Source organism: Leuresthes tenuis, unplaced genomic scaffold (assembly GCF_036924035.1).
Source record: "Leuresthes tenuis unplaced genomic scaffold, fLeuTen1.0.hap1 SCAF_15, whole genome shotgun sequence".
Classification (NCBI taxonomy): Eukaryota; Metazoa; Chordata; class Actinopteri; order Atheriniformes; family Atherinopsidae; genus Leuresthes; species Leuresthes tenuis.
Window position 1 is genome coordinate 25,955,895 of NW_027325369.1, and position 15,968 is coordinate 25,971,862.

At 41.7% G+C, this 15,968-nt stretch overlaps 2 protein-coding genes across 2 annotated transcripts; both read left to right on the plus strand.

Moving 5' to 3' along the window:
- Positions 1-287: 287 nt before the first annotated feature.
- On the plus strand, positions 288-6,073 carry LOC140269832 (uncharacterized). Its single transcript, XM_072364812.1, has 5 exons — positions 288-591; positions 1,072-1,185; positions 3,845-4,541; positions 4,648-4,700; positions 5,952-6,073. Exons 2-5 carry the CDS (start codon positions 1,146-1,148, stop codon positions 6,071-6,073), a joined length of 912 nt encoding a protein of 303 aa, XP_072220913.1. The 5' UTR covers positions 288-591; positions 1,072-1,145.
- Positions 4,517-15,583, plus strand: LOC140270173 (uncharacterized). Its single transcript, XM_072365273.1, has 9 exons — positions 4,517-4,700; positions 10,180-10,715; positions 11,076-11,172; positions 11,303-11,369; positions 13,423-13,483; positions 13,777-13,873; positions 14,043-14,159; positions 14,242-14,301; positions 14,387-15,583. The coding sequence occupies exons 2-9, from the start codon at positions 10,180-10,182 to the stop codon at positions 14,474-14,476; spliced, it is 1,125 nt and encodes a 374-aa protein (XP_072221374.1). The 5' UTR covers positions 4,517-4,700; the 3' UTR covers positions 14,477-15,583.
- Positions 15,584-15,968: the final 385 nt, after the last annotated feature.

Genomic DNA, 15,968 nt, shown 5'->3' on the forward strand with positions numbered 1-15,968 from the left:
GCCTTCTTTTATCAATTATTGTAAACCATTTCTAGAGGACCCCAAAATCAAATTATTAACTTACAAATTAACATTACTACTTAATGCGATTATTAGAATAAGACATCACTGAGTTACATGCTTAGACAATGGGTCTAACAATGGGTTAGTGTGAGTAGAGATTTAAAGTGTAGAAATATACATTTAACTGAGTCAAGAGAGAACTGAGGGCGGGTCACACACAGCCCTGGGGCAACAGGTTTTTCTTTAACAGACTTACTGTGCCCTCCAGTGGACGCATCCAGGAAAGTCGGTGCCCTCGGTCATCCATGTTCAGTGTTCCCTTTCCTTTATAGTGTGGACTAAAAACAGGCTTCGTCTTCTAAACAGTATGCTTTCAGGAGCAAAATGTTGCTTGGATTAAACTTTATTCAGTCTGAACTGCAGCTGCATTTCTTTGCTGCCGGAGCCGCTCCTTTGCGAAGACTGGGCACGGCTGTGCGTCTGGCTGAGCTGCGGTGAAGAAAGCAAAGCTGGGAAAAGAAGGAGAGCGAGAAGGTTCATGAAACGCAGATCTGAAGAAGTTGGGAACTATTTGTCCGCTTTTAAAAGGTTTGTATCAGCTTTTGTTTTTGTTTTGTTTTTTCAAACTAAAGGTATGCGTTTTAGTTTCTCTTATCTTAGTTGTAAGACTTTATTGAGCTTGTCAAAGATTAAGACCGTTCGTCATGTTGTCAGTTTGGATAAGTTATGTCGTCCTTGATCGCGTGGATTGCTGCTTCGGTTATTTTTTGCACTTGTGAACAATCAATACTCACTCATAAGCACTTTTGTTTTTTGCTGTGATCACACAAAAGTGTCCTGGCTCAGCTGCTGACCTCACCGATGTGATTTAGCCTCAATATGTAAAGAGACTGATTTTATTACCATGTAAATAAGCATCAGCACGAGCCCCACTCTCAACTCACTGTTAGGACTCACGTTGGTTTTGAGAGCTGTGTTCACTGAATTATTTCTCATCTGTATAGCAGTGCATGACTTCACCCATCAACTTACTGGATGTCCTGTGCCTGTATCTGTGCGCGTGTATAGGTCACCTCCAGTGATTGTAAGTGCAACAAGCACCTGCAGGGCCGCATCATAGGTCCAGACTCTATTACTGCAGCATGGGCAACTTCTCCGGCAAGGACAGCCATGGAGCCACAGGTAGGTCAACACAAACGCATAGTAAGTCTAATATTGTATTATTGTTGTTATCATTTCTGAGCAGATCACCTCCCTTGCTTCTTCTCTACTGAGCATATGTAATGTAATGGATTTAATGGATATTTGCACAGATGGCTTTTGAAGATTGATTTCATGTAGAAGGATAGAAGTAGCAGTGTTGTGGGGAGAACAAGAGGAAGAAAGATAGAAAAAAAGAAAACACAAGAATTCCCTGAAAAGAGTGGGTGGATTAGAAGTAATCATGAAACTGAAGGCAACAAAGGGAGAAACAAGTGGAAAAGCTGTGTGTGTGGCTGCAGGAATCTTGGCAGCCCTCCTGTGTGTTGCTCAGTGAGTGGTCATTCTCCTCGCGTCCCTGTGTGATTCGTTCTGGCCCCGCCGGGCCAGCTGTGATGAATCGGCAGAATTCCCCAGCTCGGCACAAGGGCAGCAGATTAATCATAGGAGGCCTAATGTTATCTGACATACATACACACACACTCTCACACAGACCTTGGTTAAAACACGCATATAGTCTCTCTCATTCATTCAGTCTTGCCACCGATGCACATGGTTGAAAGAGCACATTAAGGTATGGAATGGAGAATATGAAGCAGGGGTGGCATTAGAGCATTATTAGACCATCCTGTCACTCTGTAATTTTGGCCTTGCAGCAGGTGGTGCATAACTTTGCAAATGTTCACTCTTACATCACTTAAACAAAAAAAAAATCCTAGCTTTGCTAGCAGTGCTGCTTTTGTCCAAACAAGGAAAAGAAAGGAAGAAAGAAACGAACGAACGAGACATTTTGCCTTTTAGTTCCCATAGCTTCTAAAGTTATTATTGTTGCCATGCTGTGCTGGGCAAGGAATGCTGAGCCCAAAAAAGTTTATATCACTTGTGTTGTTGTAGATTTGGAAATGTATTGATTGCCCACTGCTGAAAGTATGTCTCTGTTTGGGAAACATTAGGGCTTTGTGTGTATGTGCGTGTTCCTGAATTTGGAAAATGAGTTTAGCAGGAACATAATGGATGACCAGTCCAAGAGGAATGTCCGTGTAGCAGCATTCATCTTTACGGGTTTGACCTTGGTGTTTTTGCTGGTCAGTGAGTGCGGCGTCCTGACCATCTCACTGAGCGGTGCTTTCAGTGTCAACATGCCAGACCAGTGACTGGTGACCAGTGCATAGGCTCAGGAACGCTTCCGGAAATGAACATGTCTGTGAACATAGAAGCGCGACCACCTTTGCTGGGCCAGAGATGATTTAAAATTAACTGAGGCAAACTGGAAAACTGTTTTCCAGTCAGTTAATTGAAATTTGAGGTTCTTTTTTTGGGAATCATGGACACTGCATCTTCCAGACTAAAGAGAAGAAGAGGGATCATTCGGCTTACTATTAGCACTCAGTTCTAAAGCCTACAATATGGAGGACTGAAACTGCCATAATCCAAAATAAATACAAAAGTATATCAATGGCTAAAGAATAGATTTATATCCACTCTACAATTAAATGACAAATTATTTGATTTTAAACCTTACATTTTCTAAATTATATATTGTTTATCAATTTATCTACTTCCCTGTCATTTCCTCCTTGCATTTTCTTCCCTGTTTATTTCCCCAAGCCCATTTATTTCCTTGTTTCCTTTTTACATTTTCCCTGTCTCTGTTTTTGCATTTGTGTATGCATTTCTGCTTCTGTATGCAAATGAGGGGACACAGCGATATGACAGAGAGGTAAATACTTCTATAGATAAGATAATATGAGAAATATAGAATCTTCTTTCGGCTTCTCCCTTCATCATGGGTCGCCACAGAGAGTTGATCTTGCATCATCGATTTGGCACATGCTTTACACCGGATGCCCTTCCTGACACAAACCTCACCATTTATCCAAGCTTGGGACCGGCACTAGAAATATACTGGCTCGTGCTCCCAGACCCAGTGACTGTTAAGGCATCTGGAATCCTATATCAGACAAGAATGGGATAACATTCCTCTCAAAAAGGTCCAGCAACTTGTCTCCTCAGTTCCCAGAAGTCTACAGAATGTTGTTGTAAGAAGAGGACTTGCTACACAGTGGTCAGCATGATCCTGTCCAAACTTCTTTGATACGTGTTGCTGCCACCAAATTCAAGATGTGCAAATGTTTTTCATGAAATATTAGACATGTCTCATTTTAAACTTTTAATATGTTTTTGATGTTCTGTTGTAAATAGGATGTCGGCTTATGAGATTTGTTAGTCATCAGATTCTGTTTTACTTTATACTTCACACAATATCCCAATTTTTGGGGAATTCAGGTTGTTTTTGGAGGCAGTCTTTCAGTTTCAATATGAATTTAAAAAGCCAATCTTGTACTCATAGGTAGCTTTAGAATTATATTTTGGGGGAGCTGCTCATTCTATGTTTGAGAAAGTCCAAACTTGCAGTCTTGTTGGGATAATGCATGCGTTTTCTGATGATAAATCTTGGACTGCCGATGAGGCATTTCAGGACTTTTGGAAGGAGAGTTCTCTGAGATAAAGAGTAATTCCCTGTGTACTGAGTTCTGCAACTTTGCAGACATTTTACATGCACATAAAAACTGAAGGAAAGAGAAACAACTAAAAAGCTATCTACAAGCTATAACCTGTTGATTTACTTTTTTTTCCCTAGCAGCCTGTGGGGAGAGTTTCCACACTCCACCTTCTTCTCCACAGAGTGATGGGACTGGTTTCATGTCTAGTGTTCCCAAACTTCAATCTTCTCCTGCAGTCCCAGCTTCATCCTCATCTTCAGCACCAGCTGTCATATCCAGTGGGAAGAAATCCCAGCAAAGGACCCCAGTCACTCCCAGCACTCCCATTCCCCCTCCTGTCTGGAGGCCTCCTCCACCGGTCACCTCAGACAGCTCCACAGCTGGTCCTGGAGTTAGCTCAGTGCACAAGAAGACAGGAAGTACTGTAGCAGGCATAGGAGAAGCTTCTCTTGGGAGGAATGGGAGTCCGCCAAACTCTGAACCAAGGACTTCTGTTTCCCAAGTTAAGAGTGTGGCTGTCAGCTCTATAAAGTGTCCTTCCACGGAGTCCAGTGCCTCGTCTCCCACCAGCTCTTTGGGGCAGAACTGGAAGGAAAGAATCAGTGATCTGAGTCAGTCTCTGCCACCAGGTCATGAAGAAAGGGATAGCCATGGTGAGGAGCTGGTTGACCTTTTGGAGGAGTGTAGGACAACACTTGGTATTACTGCCAGTCAAGACGGGACCCCAAACACAACAGGCAAGAATGCGACTATTCTTTCCACTACTACTAATCAAGTTTTCTGGTGCAAAATATATCTGGCCAGCAGAACTTTTGAGTACTTCAGCTTTTCATTGTGGGCCAATGTTGAACTTTTTTAAGAAGGGCAAGTTCATGTCCTTGGCATTTTTGTGCTTGATATGCATGTGATGTCTTCTGGCATTTCTTTATCCCTCCCTCAGAGATACTGAAGCTTCTGCTGACAGAAGTGAAGAGTTTGAAGAGTACTTTGCAGGTAAGATGTGCCCGATGGCTTTCTTTACTAATTCTTATCTGTGTGCTCATCGAATTGTAATACTGACGATCGTGACCATTCCTTAAATCCCTCTGTGAAGAAAGGAATTGTGAAAAGTTTATATTGGGGCTGAACTCACTTTTGAAGATTGTTGTCTCAGTTTAATAAAGTTTGTTGTTTTCTTCTCTCTAAAAAGAACAGTTTCATATCAATAGTCTGATTTAGGATTCAAAATTAATTTATTTGGCAACACGTTTGATACAGTAAATATGTAATTTGGAAGTCAGATATGCAAACAGGAAGTCAGTGTAATGCTTATAAACTCTCAGCCAGGAGATAACACCAACACACACATTCTGTCACACTCCTGCCAATCACAATAGATCATGGAATGGGCCCTGCTCTGCCCCCCTAGGAGCTGCAGCTTTCCTAATTAAGGTTTTTCCTGTTCTCTGCCTCTCTCCAGAGGCTCAAAGAAGAAAAATCATTGATACCATCATCTGTAAGATAGTGTTGACTGTTATGTCTCCTTTTGAAAGAATAAATAGTCTTTGGAATCAGTAGAACACATCTTAAGTAAGAAGTGAAGGCTTCAACTTGAAAGTCACATTTCTTCCTTGGATATCAGGGCAAAAGATGTTTCTACAAGCGATTTGGGACTGACCCCAAGTTGAATAGCACAATAAAAATGAAATAAAATTTTGCAAGAATTCTTCAGTCGTTTTGCTCAAGTGTTCCATGCTCTTATGAGGGGGATATTCTTTAGTAATTTCCTGTCAGTCGCCTGTTCCAATTCCTGACCCTCCCTTATGATTGTAGCCAGAGGCTCCCAGCTTCCTTTAGACCTGCCACATATTACAACAGCTGGAATATGACCTGCTGTGTTCTTCCCTCGCATCTGTTAGTTTTTAAGATTTTACTTCATAGTACAAATCCAACGCACTTGATCATCACAAATTCTACCTCCTGTACTCCACACCTCTGTGATGTCAACTTTATATTCAGTCTCGGTGCACCATATCCTTTCTTGAGTCTCTTGTAGACTTTCCCACCTCCTTATAAGGAACATAGAAATATAATGCTTTCACAGGTCAGCTAACCTCAGACAGACTGTGGTACAGCGCTGCGAGGGAGCTGTGTTATGGAAATGCAGGGCAACCTAATACTATGTTTACATGGGCCCACAGTAGGGCGATATGAGCCAGCAGAGCTCAGTTTTATGAACCCTCTCGGTCTGCTCTGTGGTCTTAGGAGAATGGAATTGCAGCACGGAGGAGGGGGTTCACGTTCGGCTGTTCAGGACACAAAACATGTTTTGTTTTGTGCTGTGCGGTGAGGTAGAGGAGGCTGAGGGCTGCAGCTTAATTGACTAACCATGTGTTTTTAAGTGCCACGCACATTAGAAGGAAGACTAACAAACTCATATAAATGCATTTTTAAGCCTTAATCTTTCTTCTCACTCTCTGCTGATTGCCTTTACTTTTACAGAAGACTTTTGCTGCTGTGCCACCCTCCATCTCATCCTCCCTTCCTCTCTGCATCTTCCCTTCACTTCTACTGTCTCACTTTATTCCCTCCTTCTCGTCTTTTATCTGAGCCATTTTTTTCTGTAGGCCTGACCCTGTTGCTTGACCTTTTTTACATGTAATTCAAGTAGCTATTATTCTTCCAGTCACATTCTCACAGCCAAGCCTCTCCTACATGCTTTCTTCATCTTCCTTCATTACCACCCTCCCAAATGCTCCTTTCTTCCTTTATTCACTTTTCCTCTGCATTTTAACATCAATGCACCATCTGTCAGTGCTTATGTGCACGTCCAGTCTTCAATTGTCTTAACTAACAAAAATGAAAACAGTCATTCATGGGGGCTAGTTGGGTGTGTGGATGGCTGGTCAGATTTGTGTTCCCTCCAATTGATCTCAAAGCAGAGCTTTGTAATCAGTTCCAGGCGAATGCTGCCAGAGATTTTCAGGAATGATGTCCAGGTTCACTCTGCTGTCTTTTTTACTCGCTAGACTGCTCCTACAAGCCAGGCTTTAAAAGGCCTGTGCCTGGAGGTCACGCAAGCTGGATTCAGGGGGGGGGGGGGGGTGGGGGGGGGGGTGGAGTATGTGCATGTGGTGCTTGGTTTCTTTTGCAGAGGTAGTTCCTTAATAATCTAACAGTAGATATTCAGAGAAAATAACGTTTAGGCTCTCCCAAGTTCTTTTGTGTGCATCATTTGGCAGAAATTAGGCAATTTTGATTAGTAAAAATGTGTTTCTGCTATGGATGGAGTAAAATGAATTTTAAAAGGCGCAGATGTGTGTTCAACCTCTTGTAGAATACACAGAAAAGGCTGTGGAAAACCGAAGAGCCATTACGAAGTTGGGATGTTTCCCCAAGTATGTATTAGAAAGACTGGGTGTGGAGGTGAACTAGGGACAGATGTTGGATGATGGAACACATCGACACACACATATACACACACTCACACCAATGCACACAGAGTCCACAATCTCCAAGTGTGCTTGGACCCCTCCTCCGGAACTGTCAGGGTTTCAGATGTGCATCAAGAGGACAGAAAAGTGTATGTGTGCCTGTCAAGGCTGGACACCACATCTGGCCCTGCAGTGGGGCATGGGTTCAGGTCTTTAGGGACTGAGTGTGTGTGTGTAAAAACAGACAATCCACACCCTTATCTCACTGTAAACTGAGGAGCGCCCCTTCCTGTTTCCTTAAGCAGACACGCTCCAGTTGGAGTATCCACATTCAGATAAGAAAGACTCTGTGAAGACAATATCGGTCAAGACCAAGTGGGTCTTTTAAGATTGCTTAATATAGAGCTTAGACTCCAAACTCCAAACGGGAACCACCATTTTGTTGTTCATTTCATGTTGTCAGGCAGAGTGTGTGGTTTAGCATTGAGGTAAAAGAATAGGAGGGATGTATGTATGGGAGAGAGGAAAGGAATATGATATGATGTGTGTGTCTGTCTTTGTGTGTGTGCACATGAATCCAGTGTAATCAGCTCCAGCTGTGGTCTTGAGTCACCGGTCAGATGAGGGAGCAACTTGGCTCAGACATGGCCTCCTCCTCCACATCTCCATCCATTCTTCATCTAATTACCAACCTTCCTTACCCCTCCATTCTCAGCACTCTATCACAGTTCTCTGGCTCACATAGCTCCACAGTCTGTATGCTGAACCAGTGTGTGACTAAAACTACTTTTATTCTGCTTCCTCTTGTCATTTTTTTCATATCTCCATTCTTCTCTTGTTATGATAATGGTTGCTTAAAATTTTGAAACAGTCTGTTATCGTTTAGCTCTTGGCTTTGATGGTTTGGAGTGCCTCTTTAGATGTCTTGGGGTAGTGTTAGTACATGTTGAAGGCTAGTATACTGACAGAATGAAAAGTGGAAACTTTTTCATTCATCCTCAAAGGTACAAAAGTGAGACTGTTTCAGAGTGAGATTCTTATCCAGCTCTGCAGCCCATTTATAAAATGTGAAGAGAAGTTTTTGGATCGAAGTCACAGTGATGGTGACACAAGGCCAGTCTCACAATGTAATCTTGGTTAGGGTTTTTTTTTTCCCCTAAAAAAGAAACTAACAAAAAAGCACATTTGTTGCCTATGATTCGGTATTCATTGCAGTTATGCCTCATTGGAAGTGACCTCCCAGCTCCACTCCTCTCAGCTTGTCGAGGCTTGCTGCTCAGTTCAGTTCAGTTCAGCTTGTGGTGGTTAAATGGATATTTGATTGCTCATTTGATTGTAGTCAGTTTGTGGGGGCAGCTGTGTTTGCTTCTGGCAATCTGCGTACGTTTAAATATTCTAGTCATAATTAATATGTATGACATTTTTGTGGAAATTACAGTACTGTGCAAAAAAACTTGTGCTGCTTTTCATTTCTTTATGAATTTCTAGAAAAACGGGAAAGATGTGTAATGATTATTGAAACTGTTTGTACAATTCTAACAAGCTTGAAAGTCAATATTTGACACCTTTATTCTTCAACACAGCCTGAACCCTTTTAGGCAAGCTTTCTTTTAATTTTTTCAGTCTTCAGGAATAGTTCTCCAGGCTTCTTGAAGGACATCCCAACGCTCTTCTTTGGCTGTTGGCTGCCTTTTGTTCCATTCTCTGTTCAGATGATCCCACACTGCTTCAATATTGTTGAGGTCCGGGCTCTGGGGAGGAGCAGTTGTTCATTAAGACCTGTTGCCACTGATTTTCAGTCCACTTCTTGTGTCATTTGGCATATTTAAAGCATTTTCTCCCTGTTTCCCATCCTTAAGAATGGCTTTTTGAAAGCCACCCTTCCATGGAGACCATTTCTGATGGGACCTCTCTCTGGTCCTGTGTCAGGCTTTTGCTGGATTATTTTTAACACATTAATAAACATCTCTTGCCGAACAAGTTTACAAAATGCTGATTGGATCTATCAGCACCAGGTCAACTACTATGTATTTTGCATGATATCAGAGATTTGAATTTGGATTTGAATTTCCCCCACTGGGGGATGAGTAAAGTGTTTTTCTATTTTTTTTTCTATTCTATTTGGTTTGGACCTGGTTTATCTGGTGACATGACACACTAGTAACCTTCTGTGCAACTGCATTTTCCAGAGGGGAGCAGCTAAAATGACAGTCAAAGTAGACTACAGCAACTAGATGTATGGTTGAGCCTTTTGCACAAACATCAATGAGGGATCTAAGAAAATGCTCTGTTGTTCCAAGTAAAAAAGAAACTTGCCAATCGGAAGAGGGTTTATAAGCCTAAGAAATACTAACAAAGAAAAAGAATAACATGTTAAACTACTGACTTTTCCATTAGCTTCAGCTGCACTTTGTATTTTGCTAAATTGCAAATGATAACACGTTGGTAGTCTGGGATTTCAGATATTTTAACAGTATAGTTGCTTATATTTGTGTTTTCTCCATTACATCTGTGCTATGTGTAATGGCTGTGTCTTTTGTAACTAGTTTTGTAATTTAAATTTGTTATTAGGCAGATTTACCAAAATAGAAATTATTGTAAACTAGTACATTGTGTAATCTAGATTAAGCCACCGAGTAGTAGATAAAGAGAGTAAAATTAGTTCCAGTTTTAACTGATGCTACACAGGGAACTTTGATGCAAATTAAGCTTTAGTTGAGTTTTCCACAGTGATGGTGCAGTGCTAAAATGAAGTGAGGAGATTTGTCTGACTGCGTTACCACAGTTTGACGAGTAATGTGCCGCTCTGTGAATAAAATGCTCCTTTGATGTTGATCCTAGCCTCCCCACAGCTTTTCTCTTTTTTCTTATTTCAGCTTTTCTCTACTTTCTTGCCTATGTGGATTTGTGTAGGGGGTATGTGTTGTGCTATGTTTTAAAGTGATATTAAATGTTGTTATTAATGTAAACTGTCTCACTTTCCTCCCTATAGCGCCTTTATTTATTTTTTCTTATCGACTTTGTACTGTCAATACAAACACCCGCTGTTTCCCCTCCAGATGGAAAAGGAGGAATGGTTGCAGTTCCAGGCAGACCTCCAGGTGGCGGTCTCAGTGGCAGACCGCCTGAGAGCTGAGGCAGACGAAGAGCTGACAGCACTCAGATCAGCTCATAAAGACATCGAGAGGGAGCTGGCAGCTGCCCAGCAGAGACAGAAGGAGGCTGATATGCAGCTGGCCACCCTGCAGGAAGAGTTAAAGGAGAGCAGGCAAAGACTGGCTACTCTCACCCAGGCTAAAGACCAGACCCAGGCTCCCTGTCAGGAACCAGAGAGGCCCAGTGGAGAATCCAAGAAGACTGAAAGAAAAGAGGGATCAGAGAGGGGCAGGGGAAGGGCTATGTACAGGTTGGGAAGAGAAGAGGATGAAAGTAAGAATCAGAGTGAAGTGATTAAGAGTGTTGGCAGTGAGGATGCGAGAATAGACTGTAAAGGTGTGACTAAGCGTTACTTGAGAAATGTGACCAATGAGGACAGAGAGGGAACAGACGTGCGATCCAGTGAGACACGAAGGATGATAACTACAGAGAGGTCAAGGTGAGATAAACACTTAGAACCTATACTCGCCTGGAAAGACACATAACACAACATTTCTGCAGCACATTACTAAAGCACATTTTGTATTGATGGGACCTTACTGTGACAGTTTTTGCAAAACAAAGCAGTTTTGCTTCTCCATTTCTTTTCTCTGGCATGCAAAGATGGATAACAATTACCATGTTTGGTTAGGACTGTGGTTGTGGTTTCTTTTGAATGTGTTGCACTCGACCCATAGAGCTACACTGGGCCAACTGAGGACAGTTTGAGTAGTTAAATTTATAGCAAGAGTTTAATGAAACAAATGTCCTGGACAAAAGCAGCTGGTTTATCTGATCCGTGTCTTTTACTGTGCTGCAGAAGCCTGTCCAGATTACCTGCCTCCTCAGACTCCCTTACCTTGCACAACGGAACATCCCAGTCCAACTTTGCTTCAACTCTTGGGCCCACAAACAAGGTGAGATACCTTCCCATGATGAAGATCTTGCACAATTATTCACGTTGTTGATCAGTTAAGGTTTATACATGTTATCAGTTTGATTTGCTGTGTTACCTAATTTCATTTAAATAGTTTCTTTGTTTTCAAGAACTCGGGGCAACTGAGAGCACGCGGAAGTCTGGAATGGCAAGACAGCAAGTCGAGCAATGACACAGGTCAGGTCATTTTTCTACAAAATGCCGTTGCATTGTGTGTCACGGTATGTTTCAGTTAGTGGAGGAGCTTTTTCTGCACTCTGGACCAAGGTTTTTACACATGGTGATGGTGGTAATACTAAAAAAAACACCAACAGAAGCAGGGAAAATGACATATGTCTTAAATTTGAAAAAAAAAGATAGCTTGTGTTCAGCATATTATTTAGACTCTTAAGAACTATGAGTTTTGGGAACATCATGGAAACATGCATTTATTTACACAGCAGATTTAGACAGCACAGAGCCTGTGGGGTTCTTGTTCATGAACAATATTCTGGACATTTTGGCCAGAAGAAATTAGCTCAGAACTTAAAATCTGGGTTCTGGGACAGTTGGTTGAAATCGATGACTTGCGCTGGCCTTTGAAACTGTGAAACTTATGATCCTCAGCATTGCTGCTGGGTCAGTCTCACCTCTCACGTAAGGCTGTTTTTAGTCATTAACCTTTTCCAGAAGAAAAAAAATTGAGTTTGATGGAGAGTGAAAGGAAAGAACTTGCCAAGCAGTTTGTTGATTAGTAACCTCCGGTTTATCAGTCTGGATCAGGAAGTCCCACAAGAATTTGCTCTGCTATTGTGCACCACCTTTGGAGGCATCTCCCACTTTGACTTTGGGACTTCCAACCCATATTCGGCACAGAAGTTCCAGTACACTATTCCTGCCACTTGGTCATGGTGTTCCATGAATACTCTACCCATCTGCATCTTACACTCTGCAACCATGTACTGGACTGTCCTCTTTGCACATCCTCCACCATGGATCCTGTCTATTGTGGCTGACCCTGACCCCTATTTCTCTTGTGCTTAGGGACTGTTCTTGAGCTGCTATGATTAGTACTGTCTTTCAGACCAGCCCTTTCCTGCAATGGATGGGACTTCTCGATATCAGTCACTTTTTCAATTTGTCAGTGGTACATGCCATGCAGAGGCTTCCCCTTCCATGATGGTTCTTCCTCCTCCCCTTCTCTGTCTGAGGCACGCACATAACCATTTCGTCACTGGGGCCATCTTCCTGATCTATTTAGTATCTTTGTTGTTTTGTCCTGGATAGTGGCTTTGACACTCACTAGCCTCCCTCCTGCCACATAGTGCACAGCCTGAGGGTGCTGGAATTGGAGTGAAATCCTCCATGCATTGTGAGGAATTTTCTTGTTTTGATACCAGCAGCTTCTCCTCCTTTAGCCAGGTTTCATGCCAGCAGGGTATCTGATAACTGGCAAAGCATAAATGTTGGTGGCTTGGACGTTGTTCTTCCCACTCAGCAGACTCTCTAGAACCTTACTTTTTGTAGATATTTGGTTGTGGCCGACTTCCTTGTTGCCATTTGCCTGTGGGACCCCAGGGTATTTTTAGCTGTCCTGAACATTTGCTTTAATGCCTTCTGGTAGTTCAACCCCCTTCAGCTGGGATCATCCTGTCTCTGGGTTATCCAAGGTAATCTCAGGGCACTTTAAAGAGAAAGCAAACAAGTTAAATTCTAATCCACTGCAAACAAGCCAGTTCAGTACAATCCAATTAAATTGAATTACATCCAATTTAGTAGGATTATAATCATTAATAAATCTGGGCTGCTTTAAAGAAGTTTGTTAGTGTGTTCATGTTTGTATTTGTGGTGAAACTAAACCTTACTGATCCAAGTGATTAATTCGACAATTAAATTAAATAAGTAAACAAGTTAATTGATTAAAAGATTTGCTGTGAGCTATTGAATTAATTTCCAGCAGTTTTATTGACTTAGTAATTCATTTGAATGAAGAAAAACACATAAAAATACCATGATCACATCCTCTTAACGTTTTATTTTTTCATATTAACATGACTGATTTTTATCACTCCTTTATGCTAGTTAAAGAAATATCTCTGTGATGTAGACAAACTGGGAGATTTTGGTTTAGGGTTAAAGATAATCTTGGGCTTTGGGAAACACTGACATTTAGAAAACCAACAATTGACTGATACATAAAACAAGGAATTCAGTCATTATTTGTGTCTCATACTGTTGCTTACCTTTCCAGGAAAACGTGAGGAGTCTTTAAACAAGTACAACTCTGCCCTCACTGAGTTGCCAACCACAAAGTGAGTCCACACACACACACACACACACACACACACACACACACACACACACACCCCTACCACTGTGTTACTGAGCCCATCCTCATACTCGAATCCTTTTGAAATCTTTTAACTTGTTGTCATCCAATTTGTGGGATGAAACCTCCACATTGAGGACGCCTCCTTCCGCAATTGTCATGCAAACTATGTTATTCTCTCTGTCTGAATCAACTGTGTATTACGGATGTTTCTTTGGTATCGCTGTACAAAAAGGTCGACTTGTAACTCTTACTTTGTTTTTATCATGTTGTCAGGTCCCAGGATGGTTTCAACCTGCTGCTACGTCGCCATGGAGGCTCAAAGAGAAACTCGCTGCTCCGCTGGTGTCAGAGCCGAACCCAAGGCTACAAGGTGATCCTGATCCTGATTTAGGTTCATGCTTTTCTAAGGCTAAACCCATTTAGATTACATATGATTTGGTTTTAAACACTGAGGCTATAAATGCGTTTGATGTGTATGTTTCTCAAGTAAAGGCAAATCTCCAGCACAGCACAGGAACTCACCTTTCCTTTTTGTGCAGAATATTGACATTACCAACTTCAGCAGCAGCTGGGCCGATGGTCTCGCATTCTGTGCTGTCTATCACACCTACCTCCCCTCTCACATCCCTTACAGCACCCTTAGTCCAGAGAACAAGGTAAAAACTGTGCACACTGACTGTTATGGACTGGAGAAAGTGAGCTATGGTGTTCAACTTATTGATTTGTTCTTTTTTGTAGAGAGATAATCTCAGTCTGGCATTCAAAACAGGAGAGACTGTAGGAATTGCACAATCTCTGGTAAAATCCACTTCTTTGTAACACTCACACAAAGTTGGCTCTGTTTGTTTTAACACCCTAAAATGGCTGAAACTCTTTTTTACAGACAGTAGAGGAGATGCTAAGAGCAGGCGGCCCTGACTGGCAGAGGGTCCTGAGCTATGTGGAAAGTATGTACCGTCACTTTGAGATGTGACTGCTGGAGGTACTGACAAACAACCCCAGAATGGATTCTAAAGGACTTAAGCAAGGAAAATACAACTATAGAAATAGTTCCCTCAGTGCTACCTTCAGTGGATCGAAATGACATTTAAAGCTACACTTAGTAACTTTTTTGGCTTGGCGTTAAAAAGCGGAAATCTTAGAAATAGCAGTAAACAATGGCTAAAAGCCTGCAAAACCAAAAGATGGAGTCTAAGGCTATCCTCAGCTGTGCACACTCAGGCCATTTCCATTTATTTTTTATGTGACTTAAGGGAAGGTTGCTCATGCAATAAAATAAGTGTTAGTGCACTGCACATGCCTGTAGTGTGTGAGAAAAAAGGCCGCACTACCATTCCTTATTTACAAAGGTTACATTTATAGTTTTCAAAATAAGAATCATTATCTGCCCAACAGAAATACTAAATGTCTAGCAGGAAGAGGTTGCGTTGCTGTAAATGTCTCCACACTGGTACTTCACTGGCAGAAAGTACTGTAATTCATGTAAATCTGTAAGCAGCTGTCCAGCTGCACATGGTTTTATCTGTCAAAATGTTTTGTATTCGCTTTTTCACATGTGATTCTTTCAAAGGATTCTACATTCTTCTAGCCCTTTAAGCACCCTGTAAATCTGCACTTTTGTCAGCACTTTGTTAGAGCCAGGATGTAACAGTGCACAAAACAAATGTCACAGAACTGCTGTGTTCTTTAAGGGCTCAACAAAAGCAAGGCTGCAGTTTGGTCAGAAACGACTGATGATTTGTCCCAGATCAAGTTTCTGTGAGACCATGGTCACAGTGTGGTTTTAAAAGTGCCTTCATGTTATCACAAGCGTGCCAGTGATGTTTAGTTGCTCTGGGATGTGAACTACAAGAATGCAAAGGCAAATACAGGCTTGCACATCCAATTTCAACATCATCTCACCTCTTATCTGCATCGTCACAGATGCGCAACTTGGTACTGTTAAGACACGTTTAAAGCTGAGTTTGTTGCCAAAGTTGTTCATGCCAAATCTTGGACACATATGCCTTCCATTGTAAAATATGTTTATATGTAACTAGTGTGAAAAGATAATGCCAAAGCAATAAACCGTTGAAATGTTGTTGAGCATTCTGTAATCATTTGATGTTAATATTTAACAGCTGTGACGTGACAGTGAAAAGAATTGACATGAACATCCATTTATGGACCTCGGTGAAGCATTCTCAACCCTTCCGTTTGTTGAGCTGGAGTTGGGAGGAGCTAATTTGAAGTGCCCTGTCAGGTATGGCTTTACTGCCACCTGCTGGTAATGACGGTGCAATACAAGCATTTACTGTTCTTGCATCATCATGCTACTCAGTTAAAAAACTTAATTATACATATATAACTCGTGGTTCATGCTTGACCCATAATGTCAACCTGTATCCTCTAAACTGCTTTTAGTGGAACCTTTTATTTTCTGTCCCATTCATATACCCATTCAAAATACCCATATCAATTCTGGT

Coding starts and splice junctions, on each gene's coding strand:
- LOC140269832 (XM_072364812.1), top strand. CDS start 1,146: ATGGGCAACTTCTCCGGCAAGGACAGCCATGGAGCCACAG. Junction 4,542..4,647: donor GAGTACTTCAGCTTTTCATT/GTGGGCCAATGT, acceptor TCCCTCCCTCAG/AGATACTGAAGCTTCTGCTG. Junction 4,701..5,951: donor GTTTGAAGAGTACTTTGCAG/GTAAGATGTGCC, acceptor CTGTGGTCTTAG/GAGAATGGAATTGCAGCACG.
- LOC140270173 (XM_072365273.1), top strand. CDS start 10,180: ATGGAAAAGGAGGAATGGTTGCAGTTCCAGGCAGACCTCCAGGTGGCG. Junction 13,484..13,776: donor ACTGAGTTGCCAACCACAAA/GTGAGTCCACAC, acceptor TCATGTTGTCAG/GTCCCAGGATGGTTTCAACC. Junction 14,160..14,241: donor CCCTTAGTCCAGAGAACAAG/GTAAAAACTGTG, acceptor TCTTTTTTGTAG/AGAGATAATCTCAGTCTGGC.